Genomic DNA, 23,557 nt, shown 5'->3' on the forward strand with positions numbered 1-23,557 from the left:
GATGTGGGGTTTTTTTCCACTGTAGATTCTTATCCTATCTATTCTGATTCCTTATTTAATTCAATAAGTGGTAAACTCAGTGGTAAATTTTGAGTGTTGGTGATGGTAATTAAAAGCTGTTTGAGTCAGGACATCAGCTGGGAATCCTAGATACTAAATAGCATTTTGAGTTCATATTCTTTCCTGAATTTGGGTACTTAGTCTAGTTCATGGCTTTGTGTGACAAACCAGTTAATTGATTTTCTGTAATGACCAGGTGAGATGCTAAGTGTGGAGGAGGGTGTGCATTCTTTTTAAGTGCAATGAAACAGATTTCTTGTGTTAAGATTGTCTTGTTTGCAAATGGCAAATTGTTCTTTTCAGTCAGCGTAGTAAAAAGGGTGAGATGAGTGCTCTTAGTCTAAGCCCTCGAAAGATGGGCATACGTATACAGACATCCTGATACACGTATACATGCATCCAGATATACCAAGAACAGCTCCTGGAGGAAAGTAAACCCTTTTTGCAGTCAGCCATTCTTAGCTCTTATTAGTTGAAAATAACGAGAACAAATTGCATCTTGTACAACTTTGCCTATTTGGTGCAGACATGCCAATGCAAGTGTTTGATAGCAGGAAAATTCAGTTTTTTGTCTTACACTTCAGCAAGCAGCTTACCAAAGATGTCAGCCCAGTTCATCTTGAACTGTTACTATCAGAAGAGCAGTGAAACTGCAAGACGTATCTGTCTGTATATTAAATGTCAGAATTTACTTGGCACTGCCTTCTGCTGCTGGTGGAATATGGTACTGGGCCCCTGGCCGACCCAATACTTTGTGCATTTGCAGAACACCTTATTTAGCCTATTTTAAGGGCAGACTTACCACTTAGCCAAAGGTTCTGCTTTAAATCATGGAAAATTATTTTCCTTGGTGCATGTTTTTGCAAGCTACTTGTAGAAATCAATGGTCTGAGTTCCTGCTTAATTCATCTGCTCAGTTCACAGACTACTTCAGTTACCCTTTCAGACCACATCTTGGTGTGCATCCCACTCCTTCAAAAGTAATAAAAAGTTAAGTGCAAAGCCACTTTGTATCTCATGTGCAAAAAGGGAAAAACCCCTAGTCCCACACATCTTTTCATACTGTGTACACATGTGTGAGTAATTTAGTGAAGAACTGGCACATGATACATTAATATATTTTACTAGCAATTGGCACTGCCAGACCAATATTTTGATTTTGAAATGGTGGCAGAACTTGCCCAAATTGTCGCTAAAATCAAAGGTCAAATCTGTCACTGCATCCCTTTTTCTGAGTCTTAGCAGGAAAAGACAAAAAGCAAAGGATACAACAGAAGTATTTTGATAAACAGATGTCACCCACTTTCAAGTGTTGAATCTCAGTTTATTTTTTCCCATGCTACATAAATAGTCCCTTCACTTCCTTTAGCCTTGCAGTTTTTCATTTCCCACTGTAGCTCAAACAAAATGAAAAAAAAACCCAGTTATATTTATGAGGACTCTGTGTTTGCTCAGTTTTAAGGGTTTTCGTTTCTTCAGTAAATGTACTTAATAAAATTAAATGCTCTGGGAATGTGCCAGAAATGCTGTCAGCCACTATGGCAAGCAGATGGATGAAGTTTCAGCTGAACGTGATGTGCCCAGGTTACTTTGTTTGTTTAGAACCTGATGACCACAGTCACTGGACACACTGGAGCAGCCTGTGAGGAATGTGTTTTTAAAGAGCTCAGAGTCACAATTCATATTCCCAGCACCTGTGGGTTTACTGGCAAACTTGGCCCCATCCAGGCATTGAGTTGGGTCCTGGGACCTGCATACTCAGCATTAAGACTGGATGTGAAGGCAGTCCAGCTGCGGCATCTGTCCCCCACTGACTGCCAGGGTTGATTCTGCTGTTCTGAGTGGTCAGGCTGGGTGTCCCCTTCCTCCTTCAGTAGCCCCATGGGTGTCTCTCCCACAGCTGCACACTCGGTTGCAGAGGACAACCTCCCCGATAGATTTTTTTTGGCAGGAAAGTGGCCTGGGGAGAGGAACCTAAGAGTGCTGTTGACAGCTGGCTTAACATGAGCCAGAGTGCACCCAGGTGGGCAAGAAGGCCAAAGGCATCCTGGCCTGTGTCAGACACAGTGTGGCCAGCAGGAGCAGGGCAGTGACTGTCCCCCTGTACTTGGTACTGGTGAGGCCACCCCTCGAGTGCTGTGTCCAGTTCTGGGCCCCTCATTGCAGGAAAGACGTGGTGGAGGTGCTGGAGGATGTCCAGAGAAGAGCAATAGAGCTGATGAAAGTTTAGAAGGTAAATCATATGTGGAGCAGCAGAGGGAGCAGGACTTCTTGAAGCTGGAGAAAAGAAGGCTCAGGGGAGACCTTACCACTCTCTGCAACTACCTAGAAGGAGATTGTAGCCAGGTTGGTCTCTTCTGCCAGGGAACCAGTGACAGGACAAGAGGAAATGGCTTCAAGTTTGCACCAGGGACTGTTCAGGTTGGACATCAGGAAAATTTTCTTCATTGAAAGGGTGTTTGAGCATTGGAAGAAACTTCCCAGGGAAATGGTAGAGTCACCATCCTGGAAGTGTTCAAGGAATGACTGAATGTGGCACTTAGTGCTGTGATTTAGTTGACATGGTGTGTTCAGTCAAAGGTTGAACTCAGTGAACTTGGAGATCTTTTCCAACCTTAATAATTATATGATTCTGAGACAAAACCTGATTGTGTGCCTTGGTCACCCACTGAGCACTGAGCCTGGGTGAAAACATGTGCCTCAGAGCCCTGTTGTTATGTGTAAGTGCGTACACACGTCAATGTAGTCAATGTCTCTTCTGCACAAATGTGCACTGAGCCTCCCAGAGGTGAATTTTTTATTTTTTTGGACAGGCCTTTCTAAAGTTGGCTTGATTGTTTATTTTTTCATTGTTTTTCTTACTATGGAAACCCTGAATGTACTATTCTCTCAGATAACTTTTTCATCATGTTTTCCAGAGAACTTTATTAAAATATTCTGTATTTAAAAAAATCTGTATTAAAAAAATATTCTTGTAGTAAACTTAGAAAATTGAATAAGATTTTGTAGATTCAGGCTCAGTTTTGTTGTTTAGAGGAATAGATGTTGAAATTGGGCACTGAAACGTTGACTTTTGGTTCTTAATGGTATTTTCTGTGTGTTATGTTACCTGATAAGTTAAATTTACGTATAGAACTCACACAGCATCAGTGCCTTCTCTTCTTGTCTCTTCTTTGTGCTTTGGTCAGTAGGCTGGGGATGGGCAAGAGGTTGGGAGAGGACACAGCCAGGACAACTGACCCAGACTGATCAAAGAGATTGTTCATACCATATAACAACATGTTCAGTAATCAAGAAAAGTAGAGCTGGAGGAAGGAGTGAGATCTTTGGCTTCTAGGATGGCCATTCCTTATGCACTGACTGGGGAATGGGGAAGAGATGCCATTTGCATCTCCAACCACAAGTTTTCTTGCTGTTGTGCTTCCTGTTCTCACCATCCTCCCATTGTGTGAGCAGCAGGAGAGAGCAAATGGCCACATGGGTGCTTGACTGCTGACTATGGCCAACCTGCCTCAACAGATTTCTCTCTGTATCTTGATATAACTTTTAACATTGCACATCTTGTGAGTAATGTTGAATGTCTTTACTCCGGCACGCCTGAAGATTGCGTTGTAGAAAATTGCAATGTTCTTCAACAAAAGCCTAGGTTGTTGTATGCATAGTGTTCCTTTCAGTAACCTTATTCTCTCTCAAATCTGATTTATCTTGTAGAGTTTTTCCTAATTGCTGTCACATTCTTCCTGGTTCCTGTCTTGTTTTATTCTTATTCAGAGGTGTTAACATTTACAAGTACCCCTAAATACTGAAATGGAAAAAGATAACAGATCATTTTATCTCCTGTTTTGTTAATCACAAGGGAAAGGTTTGTGCAGTATAACTTTGAAGCACAGTACTCATTATGTCAGGTCTAGTATTGTCATTAAACTAATGTGCAGACTATCCTGGAAACTTTGATACTCACCAGTCTCTCTAGCACTGGCATGAAACTGCTGGTTGAAATACTGCAGACATAAGACAATTTACAGGATTAAGTGCAGGAGCAATGGATTTTCATACACCATAAGTCTCTCATTGCAATTCATGTGTGCTTTTACAGTGTTCAGCTAAGTCCTTTAGCAAGCAATAGAGTTAAGGCTACTGAGAATATACTTCCTGTAAACAAGGTGATAGATGGCAGAGCAATGTGCCCATATATCTCTTCCCTGTCTGTACATTAATGTTAAATGGGAGTTGAATTTAAAAATATCATTGAGCAAGCCCTGTTTCCTCAATGGGTTATTCTCGGTGCTGATGCACAAGCAGGAATGGTAAAGGTGTGCTGGAGCTGATCGTGTCAGTCACACTGAAGACAGGTGAGAGTACTACAGAGGCAGCTGTCTTTGCTACTGGCTGGTACAGATGCATGGAGTGCATAGAGGAGCCTTTATCTTCAAAAATATCAGTCTTTTAAGTGTGTCAGAAATGCTATTTTTACACTCCTTCTGGAAGCAAATACATTGATTGCCTGGAATATAGAGCAAGTAGATGCATATGTAAATCTTGATGCCGTTTGAACAGCTTCTAAGCACCTGAAAATGTTCTGTATTCATTTATATTAACCGAAACCGATTAAAATCATACTTACCCTTGAATTGGGGCCTGCTTCCAAAAGCTGCCATGCATATAAGGAACTGCCAGGGGAAGTCTCCTGCCACAGGTCGCTGAGACACTGCATCCTGTGATACAGCCTCTGAGGGAGCGCTTTGGTGCGCAGCATCAAACGGGTCACACCAGACCAGGGAATCTCTTCTGCCTTTTCCAAGCCCCCATCCCTCACCTGTGGCTGCACTGCTAAAGAAGTGCTGAGATTGGCATGAAGAGCAAGTGTATCTCTGTATCTTCTGCAACAGCATCTGCATGATTTCCAGGAGAGACACAAGCTCAAATCGCAGCAAATCCCAAGTGTCCCAGGATTCCTCATTGCAGACATGGCTGCAGGCTCTGTAACAGAGGCAGAGGAAAGCCCAGGCATGAATTCACCTTGATTTGGGTTTAATGCATTTGTGGAAATCCAGCAGGAGCTTTGGTCGCTGAGAAGTCCTGAGATAGCTAAATGCTTGGCTCTCTATCTGTTAGACTCTAGGAGGTCTGCCAGGTGCCTAGGAATTGCTGTCCTGTTGTGAGTGAGGACACTTGCCTTTGATGTGAGCCTATTAATGCAGGCATGGAGGGCACAGTGGGTTGCCTGGAGCTTCCTGGAAGGAGGAAAGATGCATTCTTGTTTCTGGTTCATGGTTACCTCAGGGGACATGAAGACATTGGCAGCCTTAGGGCTTAGCCCTGTTGGGACATTGTACTTTGCCTCCTAGCCTGAACAGTAGAAAATCAAGATGTTCCCTCTCCAGGAAAAGCACAGGGTGAGAATTGCATTAGCCACACTATGAGATTACTCTCCTCTCCCAGAGCTTCTAGATAATATAACTCCCCTTCTTTCTATTTTTTTCTCTTGCTGAAACAAGTCTGCCTGTGTTAAACAACAGACCCTTTTCCTCGGTTTTGGCCAGAGGAGGAAGCCTTTGTCCCGATCTCCTGGCAGCTGGCCAAGGCAGTCGGGCTGTGGGCCAGGAGGGGGTGAACTTGAAAGGAACAGTGTGTTGTTTCTGCTCTGGTAGCATTCTTCCTTCTTCAGCAGTGCCTCGGCCCCTGGCTGCCTTCAGTCACTCATTATACACAAAAGAACCTAAGGGCAAAAGAGACTATTTTCTCTTGACTGCGTGTAACTTGAAATAATAAGAAATAAAACCATTTGGAGACTTTCAGTTGGCTGTGTGCGGACATGGTTGGGAAAAAATCCTCTTGAAACTGGCAACTTTCTCACAAGGGACAAAAGAACCAATAGCATCTTCTTTCCCCCCCCATTTTAATGGCAGCTTTCATACAGTAACATGCATCTTGCCATGCCACCTATATCTCCCGTTGTGATTTTACCTTGGCAGTGCATACATTTTATTACTGGACATGACTTGCATCCTAGTTAGTATTTTTGCACTCAGTTTTCATTTCAGTCGTTATATAAAGAAATAAGCAGTCATATGTATGCTGTTGGAAGACTTAGGATTAACTCTAAGTGGCTAAGAGTCTAAGAGGCTGCATTGAGAACTAAAAATTTTAAAGCCACAGTCTCAACATTTTTTAAAAAATATACAGGATTATTTCCCATGCCTGCAAGGCCTGATGGTCACTACAGGGTGATGACCACTACGTTTGAACAGTCAAGAAGTGGAAAACATAGCAGATTGGATGTTCAGACAACTTCCAAAAAAGACATTCACACTGAGGTATCTGAAATGAAGTGACCAAAAGCTTTTGCATGCAGCTTCTGACATGGAAGCTGAAACAAGCAAAATGTTTGAAGTTTGGATCTGTGAAAGACTTAAATGGATCATTGGGTTCAATAAGCTTAATTGGGTCATTGAGCTTGGCTTCCTGTGTGTTACAGGCCACACAGTCTCTCCTCTGCATAGAGACCAGTATCTGGAGTTCATTAAGTTGTCCATCATTGATGCAAAATTATCAAGTGATAGCAAATCAACTGTGTTTGTTTTGTACTAAAAATTAATCACCTTCACCACTTCAAGAAAGCAGTGCCATACTTCCAGTCCGCGTTTGTCTGGTTCCTGCTTCCAACCCTTCAGTACCTGTAGTTTTCTCACTATGAAAGTATGCAGATGCTGTAAACAAGTCACCTCTCAATCATCTTGTTTTGGTAAGCTGACCAGAACAAATTTATCATCTTCCCTTAAAGTGTGCCTTTCAGCCCCAGTGTTCATTCTGAGGCTGTTTTCATACTCTTTCTGATTTAGGATGTGGTTACAAAACTGGATGCTATATGCCAGTGTTTCACTTACCAATACTATATATGGAAATAAAGATACCTCCACCTCTCTCCATCCCTCTTGGACATCTTAGCTTGCACAGCACGCCTCTTCATCATTTCCTCTTTGCGGACAAAAATCACAGATAGCAGCCTACCATGACTCGAAGCACAAAGGCAAGATGCCTGCTCTAGATTCTCAAGTCCTGGGCTGTATCCCTGCAGATTTTCTGCATTACATACCTGTGGTGAAGCTTTTCCTGCTTGTAAGCGCTGCTGAAATTTGTCTCGGTCACTGCAACTCTCCCTTCTGCCTGCAAAAAAGTGATAATGTTAGTATCTGCATAACCTACTATGCAGCCCTGTTCACAAGCCTTCTGTAAGAACCTATTTTTAACTTGTGGTTTTGTGAGATCCAGATGTGACTGGATTCATTCAATAACTGTTAAACAGCTATAAAAGATACATTAGAAACTGCAACATATGAGCTGCAACAGCAGTTGTTTCGGCAACTCAAACTAGACAATCCTGGCATTTCCTCCGCAGATGACTTTGGTTTTGGCACCTCCAACTCTGTCTAGTTCAACTTAAAAGTTGCTTAATGGCTCTAAAAGTACCTGACCACATTCTTGTAAGAATCTGCCTGTTCATTCTACCAGTGTGGGTTATTTTTCAACTTTCCTTTTTCTTCTGTGTTAACCTCTCTGAACTGGGAATGCAACATTAAAATGCACCAAATAAAGAAGCCTCTTAGAAGATCCTGCTGAGATAGAGATTTATTATCTAATATTGTGTGAGATACAGCATGTTTCATGGCTGAGGACAGCACCAGAGGCAGTGCAGGAGGGTTGGCTGAAGTGTCCCATGCAACTGGAAATCCATGTTGCAGAATCCACAGCTCTGAGCTGGTAGGAGCAAAGGCATAATACTGTGATATTTTCAGGAGGAGAATTTAGAGATTTCATTGTAATACTTACTGGTTGGAGAAGAGACTTCAGAGAGTGGGAGCTAGAGACAGTTACACAGTTGCATTGCTGAGTTGTATGGCAAGTGTTTTGTAATAGTGATATAATACCTTTAAACAGCTCAAGGAGTGTATAAGAGCACTGTTTAATTCATATCCCTGTTGCACTGTCCAGGTGACAGCCAGACCAATGCAGTGCTGACCTCTCTAATATTTTTCAAATAATTGTTACTCGCATCGGGTAGGAATATGTTTGTTATTTATGGCCATATTCACCCAAGGTACTCGTTACATTTATCACTTATCACTAACTTTTGTTTTCTTTTTTCTTCATCTTTCTTCCTTGCTGTTATTTTATGTCCTGCCTCCTTGGTGTTTACATCCCTGAACATAAGTAGTTGTTTGATTACTTGTCTTTCAGATTATCTCTTTGAACTCTTCCTGGCCAATCTCTGTTTTGGCATCCCTCCATTTTTCTGTGCCACCTTATCATTATCAGAGCTTCCTGCATTTTGTCTCTGTTAAAATAAATAGTGAAATTATATAAGGTTAACAGGGACACTATTCTTTCCTCCATTGTAGTGGAAAGAAGAAAGAACATTGCTGTTTCACCTAGTTCCATCTCTCTCACTGAGAGCCATCATTTTACAGTGTCCAGGCTAATTACAGTCTGGTGTATTTGCTCCTAAGATACCTGTTTCCTAAATAATAGGACAGTCCATTTCCTAGGATTGCAGATCTGTGAAGTTCTGGGAGTTTCTGTGACCTCTGGAGAGCAGCTTTTTCAGAGAGATCCATACCTGACCTTTAGGAGATAGGAAATGGCTGTGTGCCAATGTGCGAGAGTTCTCCGAATCTCCTGGAGTTAGAAGTTGTTCCATGTCCACAGTAATTCAGGGCAGAAGTGCTAAAACAAAGCAAGCATTGCTGTGAGCTTGGCATAACTGTCCCCAGTGTGCACATGAGGGTCTAATCTTTATCTACGTGTCCTTAAAACTTACACCATATTTTGTCGGTGTGAATATCTGAGAGGGGAGTAAACTAGTGGTAAAGAGGTTAATAACTGGGATTCATGGTGTTTCAGATAAAGTTGGTAGATATTGTGGGGGAAATTGCTACTCCACTTTTCAATCAGTTTTGATTTTTAATATATTTCTGCCTGGTCAGTGTCTCTTTTAGGTTTTCTCCACCAACCCTGCTTTCCATTCACAAACATGAGCCTAAGCAAGGTGCTCTGTGGTGGAGTGTGGCTGCAGCACACCTCCCCTCCTCTGGCTCGGATCCAGCAACCTGCCCTGGGCTGACGCTCCTGAGCAGCAGTAGCCGTGTGGCCATTGGAAAGATGTGCGAGCCCAGCACATGGTGTCTCATCCATTCTGTCCTTTTCCAGATGTTCTTCAAGAGCCAGGCTAAAAATTTCAAGTTTATAAAGCAAATCAATTGTGCCAGAAAACTTTTGCTAATCTGCAGTTGAACATTCCGGGGGAGATAATTTCTAGTGTAGCCATCAGAGCCCTGGTTGGCACCACAGCAATGAGAGGCAGACCAAGCAGAGACCCTCGCCCCTTGGTACGTCACATCTAACCACAGTGACATACATTTCTTTCCATTTGAAGCTCTGGAGAAGCAGGTATGTGCTGTAACTCAGCTGCAGACAGCTGAGACGCGGGGCCTCCCTGCACAGTTGCAGGAAGTGAGTTTGCTGTATCTGTGACAGCCGTCGTGTTCGCACAGCCGTGGAGCAGCGCGGCGTTCTTCCACCGCGGGCATGAGCCCGGCCAGCCCGCGGTCCTGCTGGCCTGCAGCCACCCTGCGCTGCCGCCAGCCTGGCTGCCCTCTCCTCAAGGGCCCCCCAGGGGCACTGCCTCCCTGTGGCTCCATCCGGGAGCGGCACTGAGGAGCAGCCTCTGCCTGGCACCCTCCAAAACAGCAGGGCTCTGGAGAGCCCATCGTTCCGAAGCTTTCTTCTGAGGTGGAGAATGCCGCTAGGATCATTTTGTCTAAATATGGCAATTCAGGGTTTTTGGAGCCACAAGTCATAGTACTCACTTTTCCCTATGGTTTGGATTGCTGCAGTGAGTAATGTCCATATCTTAGTTTAAAAAAAAGAAAAAGTGAGAGTGTGGAAAGTAACAGTAAACACTCATCAACTGGTTACCCAAAAGAATTTCATTTTCTTCATTCCTATCTGCATATCAGTTTATTCTTAATTTCAAGGTATAAGCAGGCTGCACTGGGAGGTTGCATTACTGTGTAGTACGTTCTTCTAGTAATTTCAAATAATGCCAAACTAAACACATTTTTTAAAAATAACCCTGAAAAGTAAATTGTATCGTTTGTTGCCGTCCATCTGGTTAGATGTCTCAAAGGTCGTAAAATGAGTGTCCTTTGGTGGGGCAGCAGGGTTTATGTAGCATATGCAGATTGGTATTTTGGCTTTAAGCCAAATCTACCTAATTTTCCATTTTGCTTCTTTGATAAGAAGAGGTGGTTGAGCTGACTTCAAGGGGCAGTTTTGTGGTTTCATCCATATTTGTATTAGAGAGCCTTTTAAGAGTATTTAAGATTAAAATGCAGTCTAAATAAAGTTCAAGTACAAAAAATAGCAGAGTTCACTTGTTTTATCAAAAGACTGAGCCTGCAGCCAGGCACAGGCCCAGCTCACACCATCCAACAACCCACACCTCACAGCTCTTCACACTCTGCAGTTCCAGTGATTGTGCTGCAGGGCAAACAAACAGGAGCCAGAAAATTTGCACAGCCCCTGCAGCCTTGCAGAGCGTGGGTGTTTCTGTCTGTTCGGATGTGAACTTCTGCAGTCACGGGTGTGTGCGCAGAGCAGAGAATTGCACACGTCCAGAAACCCCTGTGCCACTGCAACAGCAAAGTCAGAGGAGTGTGTTGTGCTGCCAGGGTGGCACGGAGCACTGGACATTTGGCTGCTCCTGCCCCCACAGGCTGCCCCCACAGAAAACAGCCTCGTGCTTGTCGCCTTGTCACTGTTGGCAGCGCTCCTGGGCTAAGCACAAGTGCCCCTCTCTGCTGGGGGAAGCAGCCACCGAAGGGAGCTGGAGCTGTGAAAGTGGCTTTCCCCACTTACAGTCCTGGAGGGACCGTATAAGTAAAGAGCTTTTTCCAGTGAGCTAAATGGAGTTTTCTGTAGCAGAAATAACTTAAATAAAATAAAAACTAAATTGGGGGGCAGTATAAAGGCTTAAGGTAATAAATGCAATATTTAGTAGTGTATATTTGCTGCTGAATTTGTAAAGGAGACCAGAATGCAAAGCTGGCAGGAGCTATCAGCTAAGCACAGTGAAGACAAATTCTTGAAGGGCTCAATAATCATAAGAAAGTTTTCTCACCCAAGGACAGACAGAGCACACTGGCCTTCCTGGAGTGTAGTCATCTCACACCCATCAATGGCAATGTGAGGGTGACTTGAACAGCTTGACTACTGAGTATTTAACAAGACTGAGATGTTTGTTGTCTGTTGCAGTCTATGGATAAAGGTGGTGCAGAAGTGAGTAAGCTCTTGGGGAACCCAGATATTTTCACCAAAAATACTTCACACTATTCACTAACTACAGGTCCTGCTTTCTATGCCAATGTCTGTTTGAAATGCAAGCAGTTCTTGATCCTTCCTCTACACTTTTTCTTAGCTAAATAGCACATTAAAAATTGTGTCTTTCTTTCTGGTGGGTTTTGGTTTTTGGGGTTTTTTTGGTATATTTTAATAATTTCACTACTATCTATTCACAAATTGATAAACATTTAGAAGAGTATATTTCATCCTACATCACTGTAATTAAAGAACAGAGAACTCTGTGTACTCAATTATTTAATTACTTATATATATGAGTAGAGACAGATTTCAATGTACAGAAGTACTAGGTTTGGTGTAAAAGTTCCATGTAATTACACAGTAGTATGTTTTAATAACTACCAACTAATAAAAACCATTCTTCCTTTAGAGAAGGAATTAAAAGTATAGATACAAAATAGAATGAATGCTTTAAATAATTTTTTTGTGATTAAGAACAGCATTGCATTGGGTAAGCTAGTCAACATATCTTATCTTTGTATTGTTCTTCCTACATTTCAAATTAGTCTGCTGCAGTTATAAGCAAAATTATTTCAGATACAACTTTTTTCTTCTTTTTTCTTCTGTCATCACACCAGATGTGTGTGACACAATGAAGTCCAGTGAATAAGAGAATGTCAACCCCAGCAGCACTTGTCTCATGTAGTATTATTAAAATGTTCTGAGTTGTTTTTCTGTTGTTCCTTTATTCTCAAGGAGGAAAATGTGTGTCCATCAACTGAAAATCAATTTTTTTACAAGTGTGGATACCTTAAGCTATATGAATATTGATCTTTTAAAATTTAAAGAAACCAGTTCATGTTTAATGCTGTGCTCTGCCCATCTGTTGTATTTTTCAAGATTTAAAGTCTTGTACAAACTTTTTCTCTGAAGATCATTGCTGTTGTGCTTGTTAGATGGACTTATTCATATTTTCTAACCTCTTGGGATAAAAGGTGTTGTCTTTGTTTAAAGTTCCTCTCTTCCCTAAAAAGCTATCCTTATTTCTCTTGGATAAACGTATAGCTTGTGGGATCCCAAGAACAACTTACTTTTCCTGCTAGGAACCAGTGTTGCATCCCTTAGCTTTATGTGTAAGCAATTGGGAAAACCTGTTTCTCTGTAGAGAGGTTAAGCATCTGTTAAGCTTTGCTGAACAAAGCTCTACCCGTTTTGATTCAGGGACTCCCTCTGGAAGTGAGGATGGTTGCTGCCACTGGAACCCAGTTGGAAACATGAAATGTTCTTTGTTGTCTGCTTCCTCTATTAAAGCTTTTTCTTTGCCATCATTTATGGCCTGACCTTATAAATACTTCTGACTTGAAGAACTGCTGTTACCTAATAAGAATTAGGTTCCCATGTTATATACTCAGGATGCTCTGGCAGCCTTTTGCCATCTAGGAAAGTGCAAATTTATTGCCTTCAGAGTTTGCTTTATATCTCATTCAAGTACATTAATTTCCACTGATAGACTCATCTATTGAGAGAGAAGACAAAGATAATTCAATATTTTTGTTAGTAACTCTAATTCTTTATCAACAATAAAAGGTTTGTATTTCAGTTTACCAAAGCAAAAGTTGTGAGATGAACAAAAAAGTAATGAAATCTTCCAGGACATGACAGGAAGATGAGTCTAGTTCCATGAACAGGTATAACAGGATGAGAAATTTAACAGTCCCAGTTGATCCTAAGGTGTCGTGTGGTGATGCCAACAATCCTTCGGTGCTGCCCTGAGATGGATTCAGGTTGACAAGTATCTGTTTAGATTTGAACTATAATAAGGCACAACTGAGACAGGTCACCATATGCCACATAGGAAATAGTTGATTATTTTAAGCTTGGTGGTGTGCCTGACATCAGATTTCCAAAGCTAGACAAGATTGTGGATTTCTCTACATGTAGCTCATACTCATAGTTCATATGATGTGGTTTGCATTTTCGGATAACCATTGACAATTAAGATCTTTGGTGACTGCAGACATGTATGAACTAGCCATGTTTAAGCATGCAAATCTAACTTCATATCTTGTTAAAAGTAAATCTACTGTTAGAGACAGCTTGAACTCATTTGTTATCAGTAATATAGTAGGGCCCTGCCTTAATGTCTAAACTAAAAAGTTTACCTCTGGTCTCTCTAATCAGCACCCACCTTGCTGCTTGTTGTTCTTTCTTTACAGAACATAGGAGACTTGGCAACATGACTGTGACAGTGAAAAAGACCGTCCCCTCTCCAGAAGCAATACAGATCCTCTACCAACGCATGAGATATGAATATGAGTTTTATTACTATGTCAAAGAACAATTCCACCTGCTAAAGCGCAAGTTTGGACTGAAGTCTCATATCAGGAAACCAAGTCCCAAACCTGAGTTCTTCATTCCTTCTCCCCTGGAAACAGAGGAACCAATAAATGATGAGGAAGAAGATGATGAAAAGTGGCTAGAGGATATCTATAAAAGGTGATGGATGTCCTTTCTCTTCTGGTGACCCCTCCAGCTTTCTTAAGATTTTTTTCAATAATTATTATAAGTAATTCCTTAAGGAACTGAGTTAATGCGCAGCGGATTTGAAATGGAACAGAAGAGACCATTCCCACATGCTGGAGCCATTGGGAGATACCTGATTTTGCAGGTTTGATTCATTATACAGTGTTGGCTCTATAGCATCCTTGCTATAGCATATTTCAAGAGAGAAGTACCTACCATCTGTCACAAAATAACTTTTTGAATACACACTAGTCCTTTGCCTAACTGCAAAATTCAAAAGAATAGATCAGGCATTCTTGAAAAGTAAATCTTACAGATTCTCATCTCTCTGTTTGACCAGTAACAAGTCTTCATGGCGTAACACTGTGGCATGAACCACCAGCAAGTGAGCCACGGGCAGTGAGCCACTTGGGAAGAGTGCCTCTGTCTGTCCAAAGCCCACTGGTATCCCAGTGGTGTGGCCTGAGCCATTGCTTTGTCTTCAAATCCAAGGATAACAGGCTCAGAAAGAGGCTAGGTGACAGATCCTTGAATTATCTGTGCCAGAGGAGCGAGGTTTCTGTTCTGCCAAATCAGTACTAGTGAGTGTAAGGCCAGTTACAGGAACCAGCTATTGTTGGTAAAACCTTCTGGTTCATAGAGTGGGAAAAGTTACCAGGTCAGTGAATGGCAACCACAAATTAAAAATGCCAGGCAGAGCTTTATTTCAGCAGTAGAGTATGTTTCTGTTAGACTCTAAAGGAAAAGGTGTAACATAGGGGGTTTATGTTCAAAAATGGTATTTTTAGATTTTTATTATTCTTTTGGGTTGCAAATCCAAAGAGGTACCAAAAAACCTACTCATTAAAAAGCTCAGGTGATCTGGAACCCCTATTCAGCACGACCTGTGTTTCTGCAACTGCAGAATTTAATTGTTCACATCTGAATCCAAGCACAGCTTCCCCACCAGCAGAAACAGCGGACTCCTGCTTTTAGTAAGGCTAGAAGGAGAATTAAAATAAGAACATACACAGCTTCTCTAGTTGAAGTATTTCAGAATCATCAAACAAATACGAGAAGATACACTCTCTGAAACCAAAGCTGATTCAGTGATAGGTTGTTAAGAGAGTCACTGTGAAAGTTACCCTTGTGAATCACTACAAATATCTGCCAACACTAGAAAAGGGATCGGTGGAAGCTGGGAGGGAAGGAGAAGTAGCACCAATAAGTGAGGCGCTGTTGTTGTTCACGTGAATGTCCCTGGAGTGGGATTCCCTGTGATGTGTGGGTGTGCTGGCTGTTGGGCAGCCTCCCAGCCCTGGTGGTGCAGAAGTGGCAGACCCACAGGCAGCCCTGGGCAGAGCTCTTTGGCCTTCTGCTACACAGCAGAATAGGGGGGAGTCTGGGGTCTTCATGAGGCCTTGGCCTCTTAGCCAGCATTGTTGCCAGAGAAAGCTGGACTAATAGAAAATAAGAGCAATAAATTCCCATCCCTAGAGCACAGGAAGGAAGCAGGTACAAGATGTTGCAGCTGTTGCCAGGATGAGGACAATCCACCTCTGTCTATCTCACATCCTGTCTCAAACATCTACCAGAAAATTTTTGGTTCCTATTCCATGGCTGCCATCTGCAAGGTCATACTGGTTTGCTGTATCAAGCAAAAAGGTTTGCTGTATCAGGCAAAAGTTATTTTGTGATGGATGAAGCATATAAACTCGGGATCAGCTCAAAGGGGCTTTCCAAAGTTTTTCTCTTCCATGAGCCTGCTGAGAGCCAATAAAAATTATGGTTGATCTTCTTCACCACTCAGTCTTTACCTATACACAGAGAATGAAAATAAAGGAGAGTTAAGACAAGATGCTAACTTACAGAAAATACTAGGAGAAAGATTCTGTTCTCATTATTAACATCCCAGGTTGGTGGTAGCAGTGCACTACTGTGGGGGAGCACATTAAAGAAAGCTGAACATGGCACAGATAGTAACTAACATATTAGCTAAAATATGAATCTGCTGCATTGTATATTTTAAGTGGTTTCTATGAAATTACATTGAAAGAGTAATGATTAGTTTACACACTGTGGAGTTGTTATATTTTGGAAAGAACTAGTATTCTCATGTTTCTGAAATTCTGTTTGAATCCTTTTTCTGGCAACATTTTAACAGAATATAGTCACTTAACACATTCACCCTTCCTGAGAGTTCACTGCTGTTTGCAGTAAAGTCTGTTTCTATCTGTTTGTTTATTTAATGGTATCTTCAGCCATCACTACTTATAATCTAAATACAGAAGCTGCTTAGTGATTTACTCGCTAGATTTTAATGTTGTATTTTTGTAACAATCAACCTGGTGTTGTCTCCTCAAATGGTAATTCTTAAATTTATCTGGCACATAGCATCTAATATTCCTGGTCCTATGCCCTACTTCTCTGTCATTAAATATACTTCGCTTAATTTTTAAAAGGTACGTTATAAGGCGGTAAATCTTTGACTTATTTATTGAAACTTTTCAGCACATTCCAAATTCTAAGTTGCTCAGGAAGAAGTTGATTATATGATTATATTTGGGTCTGATGAATTTTTCTTACTCAAAAAAAAAAAAAAAATCACTGTTTGTAAGCCTTTAGTTCACAACAGCTTTGTAGAAAATGCCAATGCATATACTTGATATACTTGGAGATCTTTGTGGGGGGACAAGGTGTCTGTTCAACACTTAAAAAATAAGAAAATATACATCTACATTAGCTTAGCTATAAATGAAGCAACATATGTTTTGGAATGAAATCTTTAACTTATTCACTACTATCTCCTGAAATATCAATAAGCCATATGATTCTTTATTTTTCAATCCAATGATGTTTAAAAATAAAACTTGCACATTTCTTCCTGGTGCCATAGTCCTCTTGCTTCCCCTAGTTTTCCTGCCTGGATACAGTGGCTGTGGGTAGGACGTTGGAGCTGTACCCAGCAGAACACAGTTGGATACAGCACAGGGCATCCTCTGAAAGTCATCCTTGAGCAGTGAGGCTGGAGCAGGTTGTTCCTGGGTTATTCCATCTCCAAGACTATCCAGAGGTGTGAGCTGAAGTCCGAATTGTTTTACTCACCTGAGGTGTGCTGTCAGTACATTGGAGTACATTGTCCAGTGTTCCCTGGCTGCTAAGGAGAAGTTTTATCCAGGAGAAAAACAACTTGGTCTCCATGCACTGCTTTTTTACTAGATCTGGTGTTTGATGGCCAGCCATGAAAGCTTCAGTAGTCACAGTGATGTTACAATGTAAGTGAAGTGTCAGTGCTTTCTAACTAAAGAGAGAATCAATTGTTGTTAAAATGCAGCATTCTGGAAAAAATAAATTTTATTCTTAAGTTTCAAGTGACAATGACAAATTGTGCCATTTTTTTGTTTCTGTTCAATTTACTTCTCTTTCACATGAACTTTGATGGTGATGCAGGGCTAAGTCCAAGTATCTCAAATGTTCTCTACTTGTATGTAGAGAAGTAGCTTGACAGAACTGAAAGTACATGAACCTGAAGGTGTATTTAAAGCATTCCAGTTTCTTTGCAATTCTTTTATCATTGGATCTTTGATGAATCATTTGAGTGTTAGGTTGTAGAGTGGTACATTGTATCATAAACACATCAGCAAAGCCACCAATTTTAAATGTTGAAGAACACATCTGTGAATTCAAGCCAAGGAATTTTTCCTCCTTTCAGTATTTGCTGCAATAAAATTGAATGGTACAGGTACGTTTTTTGACTGTCAAAGGAAACCACACTGCATGCCAACTTTTATCCTCTTATCAAATGAAATAACATTGCCTGCCAAAGAAGAAAATTCTACATTCTTCTAAAAAATAAAGACTGTAGTTCCCAGTTAAGAGTAATAATGGTGCTCTGATCTTTCCCTCCATTTTAAGAAAGGGAACATCTGTGATGTTAGAACATTAGCCTAAAACAACACAGCAACATTTTTGAGAGCTAAAATACTATAATACAGTACCGCAGCATTCCTTCTGTTTTATTTTTAAGGACTCGGCCTTTTTCGCAAGGAGTTCAACTAACACATAAAACACTGTTGATCAGTCTGCTTGCTTGAGCCAACACCAGAGTGAAGAACTGAGTGTTGCTACATATAGACCTCCACACGCAGATCCCGTCAGAAAAGCAAGGGTGTTACCGAGCCTTGGAAGTGTCTGTCTACTGGCAGTGGAATACTGGAACCAATTCTGCAGGGTCTGTCCCAAGGGAGGGTTTGCACAGTGAGGCTCTGCTTAAGTACCCACAGGAAGGTGGTGGAAGGCAACTCCGTGAGAGATGGCCACTGGAGGTTAAAAAAACTTCACTGCAGAGTATTTGAAGTGGATGGGAAGGCATCTGAGTCTGAAAGCTGAAAGTTAAATTGTAACCAGCATAAATCAATTCCTGATGTCTCAGAGCTGAGAAAGAGTCATAAGTTTTCCTTGGTTTGTCTGGAAATGGCGTTGTGTGCCAAGCTGCAGCGTGCAGTGAGCGTCCAATCTCAGCTGTAGGCTTCAGGAAATGTGTGTGTGTGCAATGAGAGCTCCGGCACTGCGGAGTGGCTGTGTCTCGGCACCGAGGGCTGACCCTGTCATCTTGGAAGAGCCTGCAGGAAGGTTGTTGTGGGGGCAGTGGGATGGGGGCAGGGAATGGTTTTCTGCAAATACAAATTTGGCCTTGCAGACACCATAAGATGGCGAGATTTGACCACTGGTTTATTTAAATGAGGATTTTGAATACAAACACGTGGATTTTCTTTTCTGAGTATGCAAAGGAGGAATGTGAATTAGTTTTGTATTTAACTGATTGTAGCTGGAAGGGTAAGTTAATAATACTGCTGTGAGGCAGGCACCTTGGAGTGTGCTTTATGCACACTTTTGTCATCTCTCTGGTCCCTTCTTTGGATGCAATGGGCAAAAAAAAGAAAAGCTAAAGCACTCAGCTATACTGCAGTGCAATTCCTGCTGTGAAAAGTAGAGGTTAGCATGAATATATGGAGGTGTTGCTGTTCAGAGTTAAGATGATTGGTCTAAAAGCAAGGATGATAGAGAGCAGCCAGCAGCAGTGGCACACAAGCTGCTCACTCTGTGGCTTCGTCTTACCTAGAAAACTTGAGACCATGCTTCAAAATCAAATCCTGCTTCAAATTTGTGATTTGTACTGTTAGCAGGACAGTACTGGATTTTTTAGTTTTTCCCTATGCTTTCAAATTGCCACTTCATCTCACAAATTTGGCAGAGCATAAGCACACAGCCTATTCCTGTATCTGATGTGCAGGAGCTCATCAGAGACATGGATTTGATCCTTCAGCAAACCTCTCTCCAAGTGCAAGTGACGAGCAGAGTGCAACAAATCCTTGGCACAGTGTTGCTGCTAACAGGCGGAGTAATATTTAGTTGCTGTGCCACAAGGGAAAGTATTCCTGCAGTTCTCCTATTTACTGCAGGAGGCTTTGGATAACCTCAAGGGTCAAAAGCCAGTTGCATGTCACAGTGTCGAACTCATGATCATCTCCAGGCTGGCTGCAGGAAAGAAACAGAGGTGGCTGCAGTTCGTACCAGACACAAGAGTGACAGTCCAGGCTGTGGTTTCCCACAGCACACAGGGATTTCTGTTCTTGAAGCTTCCTATCTAGTTTGTGTGGTAGGAAGCTCAGGGAGAGGAAGTCAGCTGCAGTTGTTAGTCTCTGACTCCTCAAAGAAGACAAGATTCTCCAGATCATGCTGGATAAATGTGCTAGAAGACACGGCAATGAGGCACCTGTGCTTCACAGACGAGCTGTGAGCCTTTTCCATTTTCACTTTCTCCATTTGTTTGTATTTCCTGTATTTCCTGAGGTCAGTCTGTGTAGGGTATTTCTTGACTAACCATATTGTCTAAGCATCTTGGAAAATGTTTACTGTGCTCATCCTTTTGATCCACAGTGGAGGTAAAGAAGTGCTGTTATCCCCATTTCATAGATCGGGAATGGATACAGCAAGTGGGTAAGTGATATTCCAAATGTCACACAGAAAGGCTGTGAAAAAGAAATGATGATAGTTTAGCCAAGTGTCTTAATCCTTGAACTTTCTTTTTTGCTGTAAGATCAGCCCTAGATTTTAGAAGGCAAAACAACTACTATGGAAAATTTTAGTTACTTGGGGTCATTTCCATAAAACAGGGAAAACCTTTCAGTTAACTGCCTAAATATGAATGATGTTTTAGCCCTTCTGCAGACCTTTAATTTTCTTTTTGGGACAAAGGAAGTTTTATCTGTTCAGTTGCACACCGAACACCTGCAGAAATGGTATGGTTGTAAGATGACTTTATGTTTGGGAATGGTGTTCCTGTAGCAGTTAAGAGGAGATAAGCAGAGAGATGGGTGGCAGAAATCACATCTTGTAAATTTAGCCATTTGCAAGAATATGGTCACATTTTCTCCTGCAATATATGGCACTTGTAGCCTACCCGAAAAGTCATCAGACCTGTGTTCGTGTATGTGGTCTAAGCTGTGCTTTCATTTGGTTTTCCACAGTGCTTAAAAACCTTGAAAAAGCAATGTTCAGCAACGACCATGGAATGAAGAGAGTTCTCTCACAGCTCACCAAGTAGTCAGTTTTGTCTGATATACTCATAAACCCAAATTTCTGATACCTTCTACTTATCAGGCAGAGGCATATGCCTCTTGCCTGAGAGGTCTGGTGCTTTCTTCCCTGTCCTCCCCTCACCTGGACAGCACACATCATTAAAGCTTTTTCCTGTATCTTCTGGGGAGCATCTTAAGGAAGACTGTGCAAATGTGGACATAATCCTCTGTTCCAAGGGTCTGTGGAGGTGCATGAGCTGCTGAGCTTTGCTCTAAACTTTAATAGTGAAGGAAAGCTCTTGACTTTGAGCCCACCTTGCAGGTGTCAGCTTCACTCCTGCTCCAGCTCTAGTTTCTGTTCTGAGTGTTAGGGTGGGTGCTGGTCTGTCTCTGTTGAAATAACTGAGGCTCATCAATAGCCAACCCATCCCCTCTGTCTTTGGGCTGGGAGGCTGAAATGCACTGGCAGGTAAGCCCACCAGGGTGCAAAGAAGCCTCTGTAGTGTCAGTCCTCTGATGTGAGCAGAGACACTCCGTGTCTGGGGGCTGGTGTCTGAGTGGGGTGGGGGAAACGGAGCCAGTTTCTCACTCACGGCGTGATGGTGGGCACTTCTGCCAGTCTCCCTTGGACAAGTTCCTGCTAGTCCTGTCAGCACTTGCTGTGGAAAAAAAACTTTTCCTGCACTTCTTGGGACAGGAAGCTGGCAAAGAAAACCCAGCAGTGCTTCTCTTCCACAGAGGCTGCAGAGATCCAGGGGAGATGTCAGGGTGCAGGGCAGAGAAAGCAGCAGCCTCCTGCCTGCCCCACAGGGGCTGATTTTCAAGCTCTTTCTCATCAGACCTAGGCAGGATGGTGCTGGCAGAGGACAGTGCTGCTCCTTTGAAGCATGAAAACCCAACCCAACTCATAATGGAGTTTTGTGTCAGAAACTTAGCCATGAAAACTCCTTGGAGTCTCTCTGCACAGTTGTAGCTTTCCATTAGGTTTTGCCCCAAAGAACATGATTTGGCCCATCAGCACTGTCTGGAAACTGAGCTTTCTAGTGACTCCACAATCCAGCCCTTGTCAGTCACGCCACTTGGGTCTGTGCATGAGGCTCTTTGTGATAAACCTCGCTGGAATCTGGAAAGCATTCAGCAAATTTGACCTCTACTTTGTCTTATAAATATCAGTGTCAAGCAGCATCATGCATGCTTTATCACTCCAAAACGGGGAAAAGGAGATGGAATCAGTGCAGTCAGCTCTGATTTTCCAAAACAGTATCTTTTGAGTTAAAAAAGCTTTTTGCTTCTCAAAAAGCAAATGTCCTCTCAAAATACAATGTCCTCTTTTTGCCCCAGGACCGGGGCTTCTTCTCAAACTTGCTCTAAATCCTTGTGGACGTGGACTGGTCAACCCAAAGGAGCCTAAAGACTTTTTGTCTCTTTTAGGTAGAGCACTGTGCAGCCAGCATCAGCAAGGAGGGCGAGATGAGACCCAGCCCATTTCTCTGTTTTCACCACAGGAAAGGGAACAGAGGCATCGGAAAAACCTTGGCCAAGAACAGCTCTGACCAAAGTTAAGAGCTCCTTACTTCTCTACAAAATAGAAAAGTGCAAAATAGATAGCAAAGCTTCCTGAGGCAATCCAAGGAACACGCATCTAGCTGCAGGTCAGCATCTTTTCCAAAAGCGGCTGCTCCTGCTGACATAAGGAAGCTCAGACCCTTTTGTCCTTGACAGACGGATGTGGTCCCACAGTGCCCCCTCCGCGGCCCCTCGCAGGGCTCCGGGCCGTGGGGCCGTGCCGGTGCTGTGGCAGATGAGGACGCCCGGGAGCCCCGCGCAGCTGGGGCCCGGCCTGCTGCCCAATCGCTGTGTGGCCCGGCCTAATTGCTTAAAGCTTTCCTTTTCCCCTCACCGCCAGTGCTGGAGTGCAGTATTTATCTACTCTGCAAAACTTTTATGGGAATTGGTACGGTTTTGTAGAATTCCTGAATAACAGGGATCACAATAGCTGCGGCAGAGCCAGACTATGCAAACCCAAACTCTTGCACTGTTGGCCTTGCTTACAGTCTCTGCAGGGAGGAGTTGTGCTCCTCTGCCTCCCACCAGTGTCTGCACAAAGCATCCCAGACCCCTCTCGATCCAGCTGAGGAGCAACTGCTCAGTGCCCGCAGCTCTTTGCCCTCCACCTCCCTCCTCCTTCAGTCCAAGGCTCAGCAAAGAGCTTGGGCACCATTGGAAGACAGCTGAGTGTAGCTCTCTAAACCACTTTGTGACTTTGCACTCATTTGTCTTCCTCCAGAAATAAAAAGGAAGTCCTGAGGACTTCCCTGGGGAAGTTTTCCATGGGAAAAACTTCCTTGCTTTCCTACCAGATAGTGAGCTGGGAAAAGTAATTTGAAACAAGACAGGTAATCCCTATCTTCTTCAAAATAGCCCTTCAGGTTTTGGCCAGCCCTTATGTACTGTGAAGCCAGCAGTGGCATGTCATAACCTTGAAGACTCCTCTTACTGGCAATATTTAAGATAAAATTGTGATATTAATTACAAATAGTAATGGTAATGGTGTTGTGTTTACCTCACAGTGATGTTCAATTGAAACAGTAGATTCTGAAAAAAAGATGCTTTGCCTGCAGAGGAAGCCTTATGCAGGAAGGGGATGAGTGCAGGTTAAACTGCAGGAGCCTCTTGCTGAGGAGGCCTAGACTGCAGTGCTCAATGCCTGGGAACAGCCAGCTTTCCCCTTCTTCCTTCCTCTCCAGTGCATGCCAGTCATTTCAGTTTAGATGAAACAGAAAAAAATACCAAGCCAAACCAAACCTAAGTATCCATTGTTTTTTCCAGCCTGTCTGTCCAAAAGTAGCTTGCTTTAGTCCAGTGAGTCAAAAGGTATCACTGCCTTACTCATCATTCCCATGTGTACTGCTCAAGGGGAGATCTGGCAGAGAAATGCTGTGGACAAGCCCAGAACCTTGCACCAGTACTTGGTAGTTGGTTCTTGGGGAAGCACTGCACTAGCTGCAGGGACTCTAGGCTTGGAGGCTGTCTAAATGCTGATTTTGTTCAGGGCT

The 23,557-nt window shown here is 42.6% G+C and overlaps 2 protein-coding genes across 3 annotated transcripts in view; one reads left to right on the forward strand and one right to left on the reverse strand.

Annotated features, from left to right (window-relative positions):
* The window catches only part of UST (uronyl 2-sulfotransferase), a 151,193-nt gene extending 133,895 nt beyond the window's left edge, over positions 1–17,298 (forward strand). Inside the window, exon 8 of the mRNA XM_063390366.1 lies at positions 13,635–17,298. Coding sequence (XP_063246436.1) covers positions 13,635–13,918 — 284 coding nt within the window. The 3' untranslated portion in view covers positions 13,919–17,298. The remainder of the gene's footprint in view (positions 1–13,634) is intronic.
* LOC134546964 (collagen alpha-1(I) chain-like) overlaps positions 4,692–23,557 on the reverse strand; it is a 79,706-nt gene continuing 60,840 nt past the window's right edge. For both annotated transcript variants that reach the window (XR_010079319.1, XR_010079318.1), the window contains 3 exons: positions 8,678–8,784; positions 7,157–7,227; positions 4,692–5,040 (listed from right to left, as the gene is read on the reverse strand). The gene's annotated coding sequence lies outside the window, so the exon portion shown is untranslated. The remainder of the gene's footprint in view (positions 5,041–7,156; positions 7,228–8,677; positions 8,785–23,557) is intronic.

The sequence above is a fragment of the Prinia subflava genome, chromosome 2 (genome assembly GCF_021018805.1).
Source record: "Prinia subflava isolate CZ2003 ecotype Zambia chromosome 2, Cam_Psub_1.2, whole genome shotgun sequence".
Classification (NCBI taxonomy): Eukaryota; Metazoa; Chordata; class Aves; order Passeriformes; family Cisticolidae; genus Prinia; species Prinia subflava.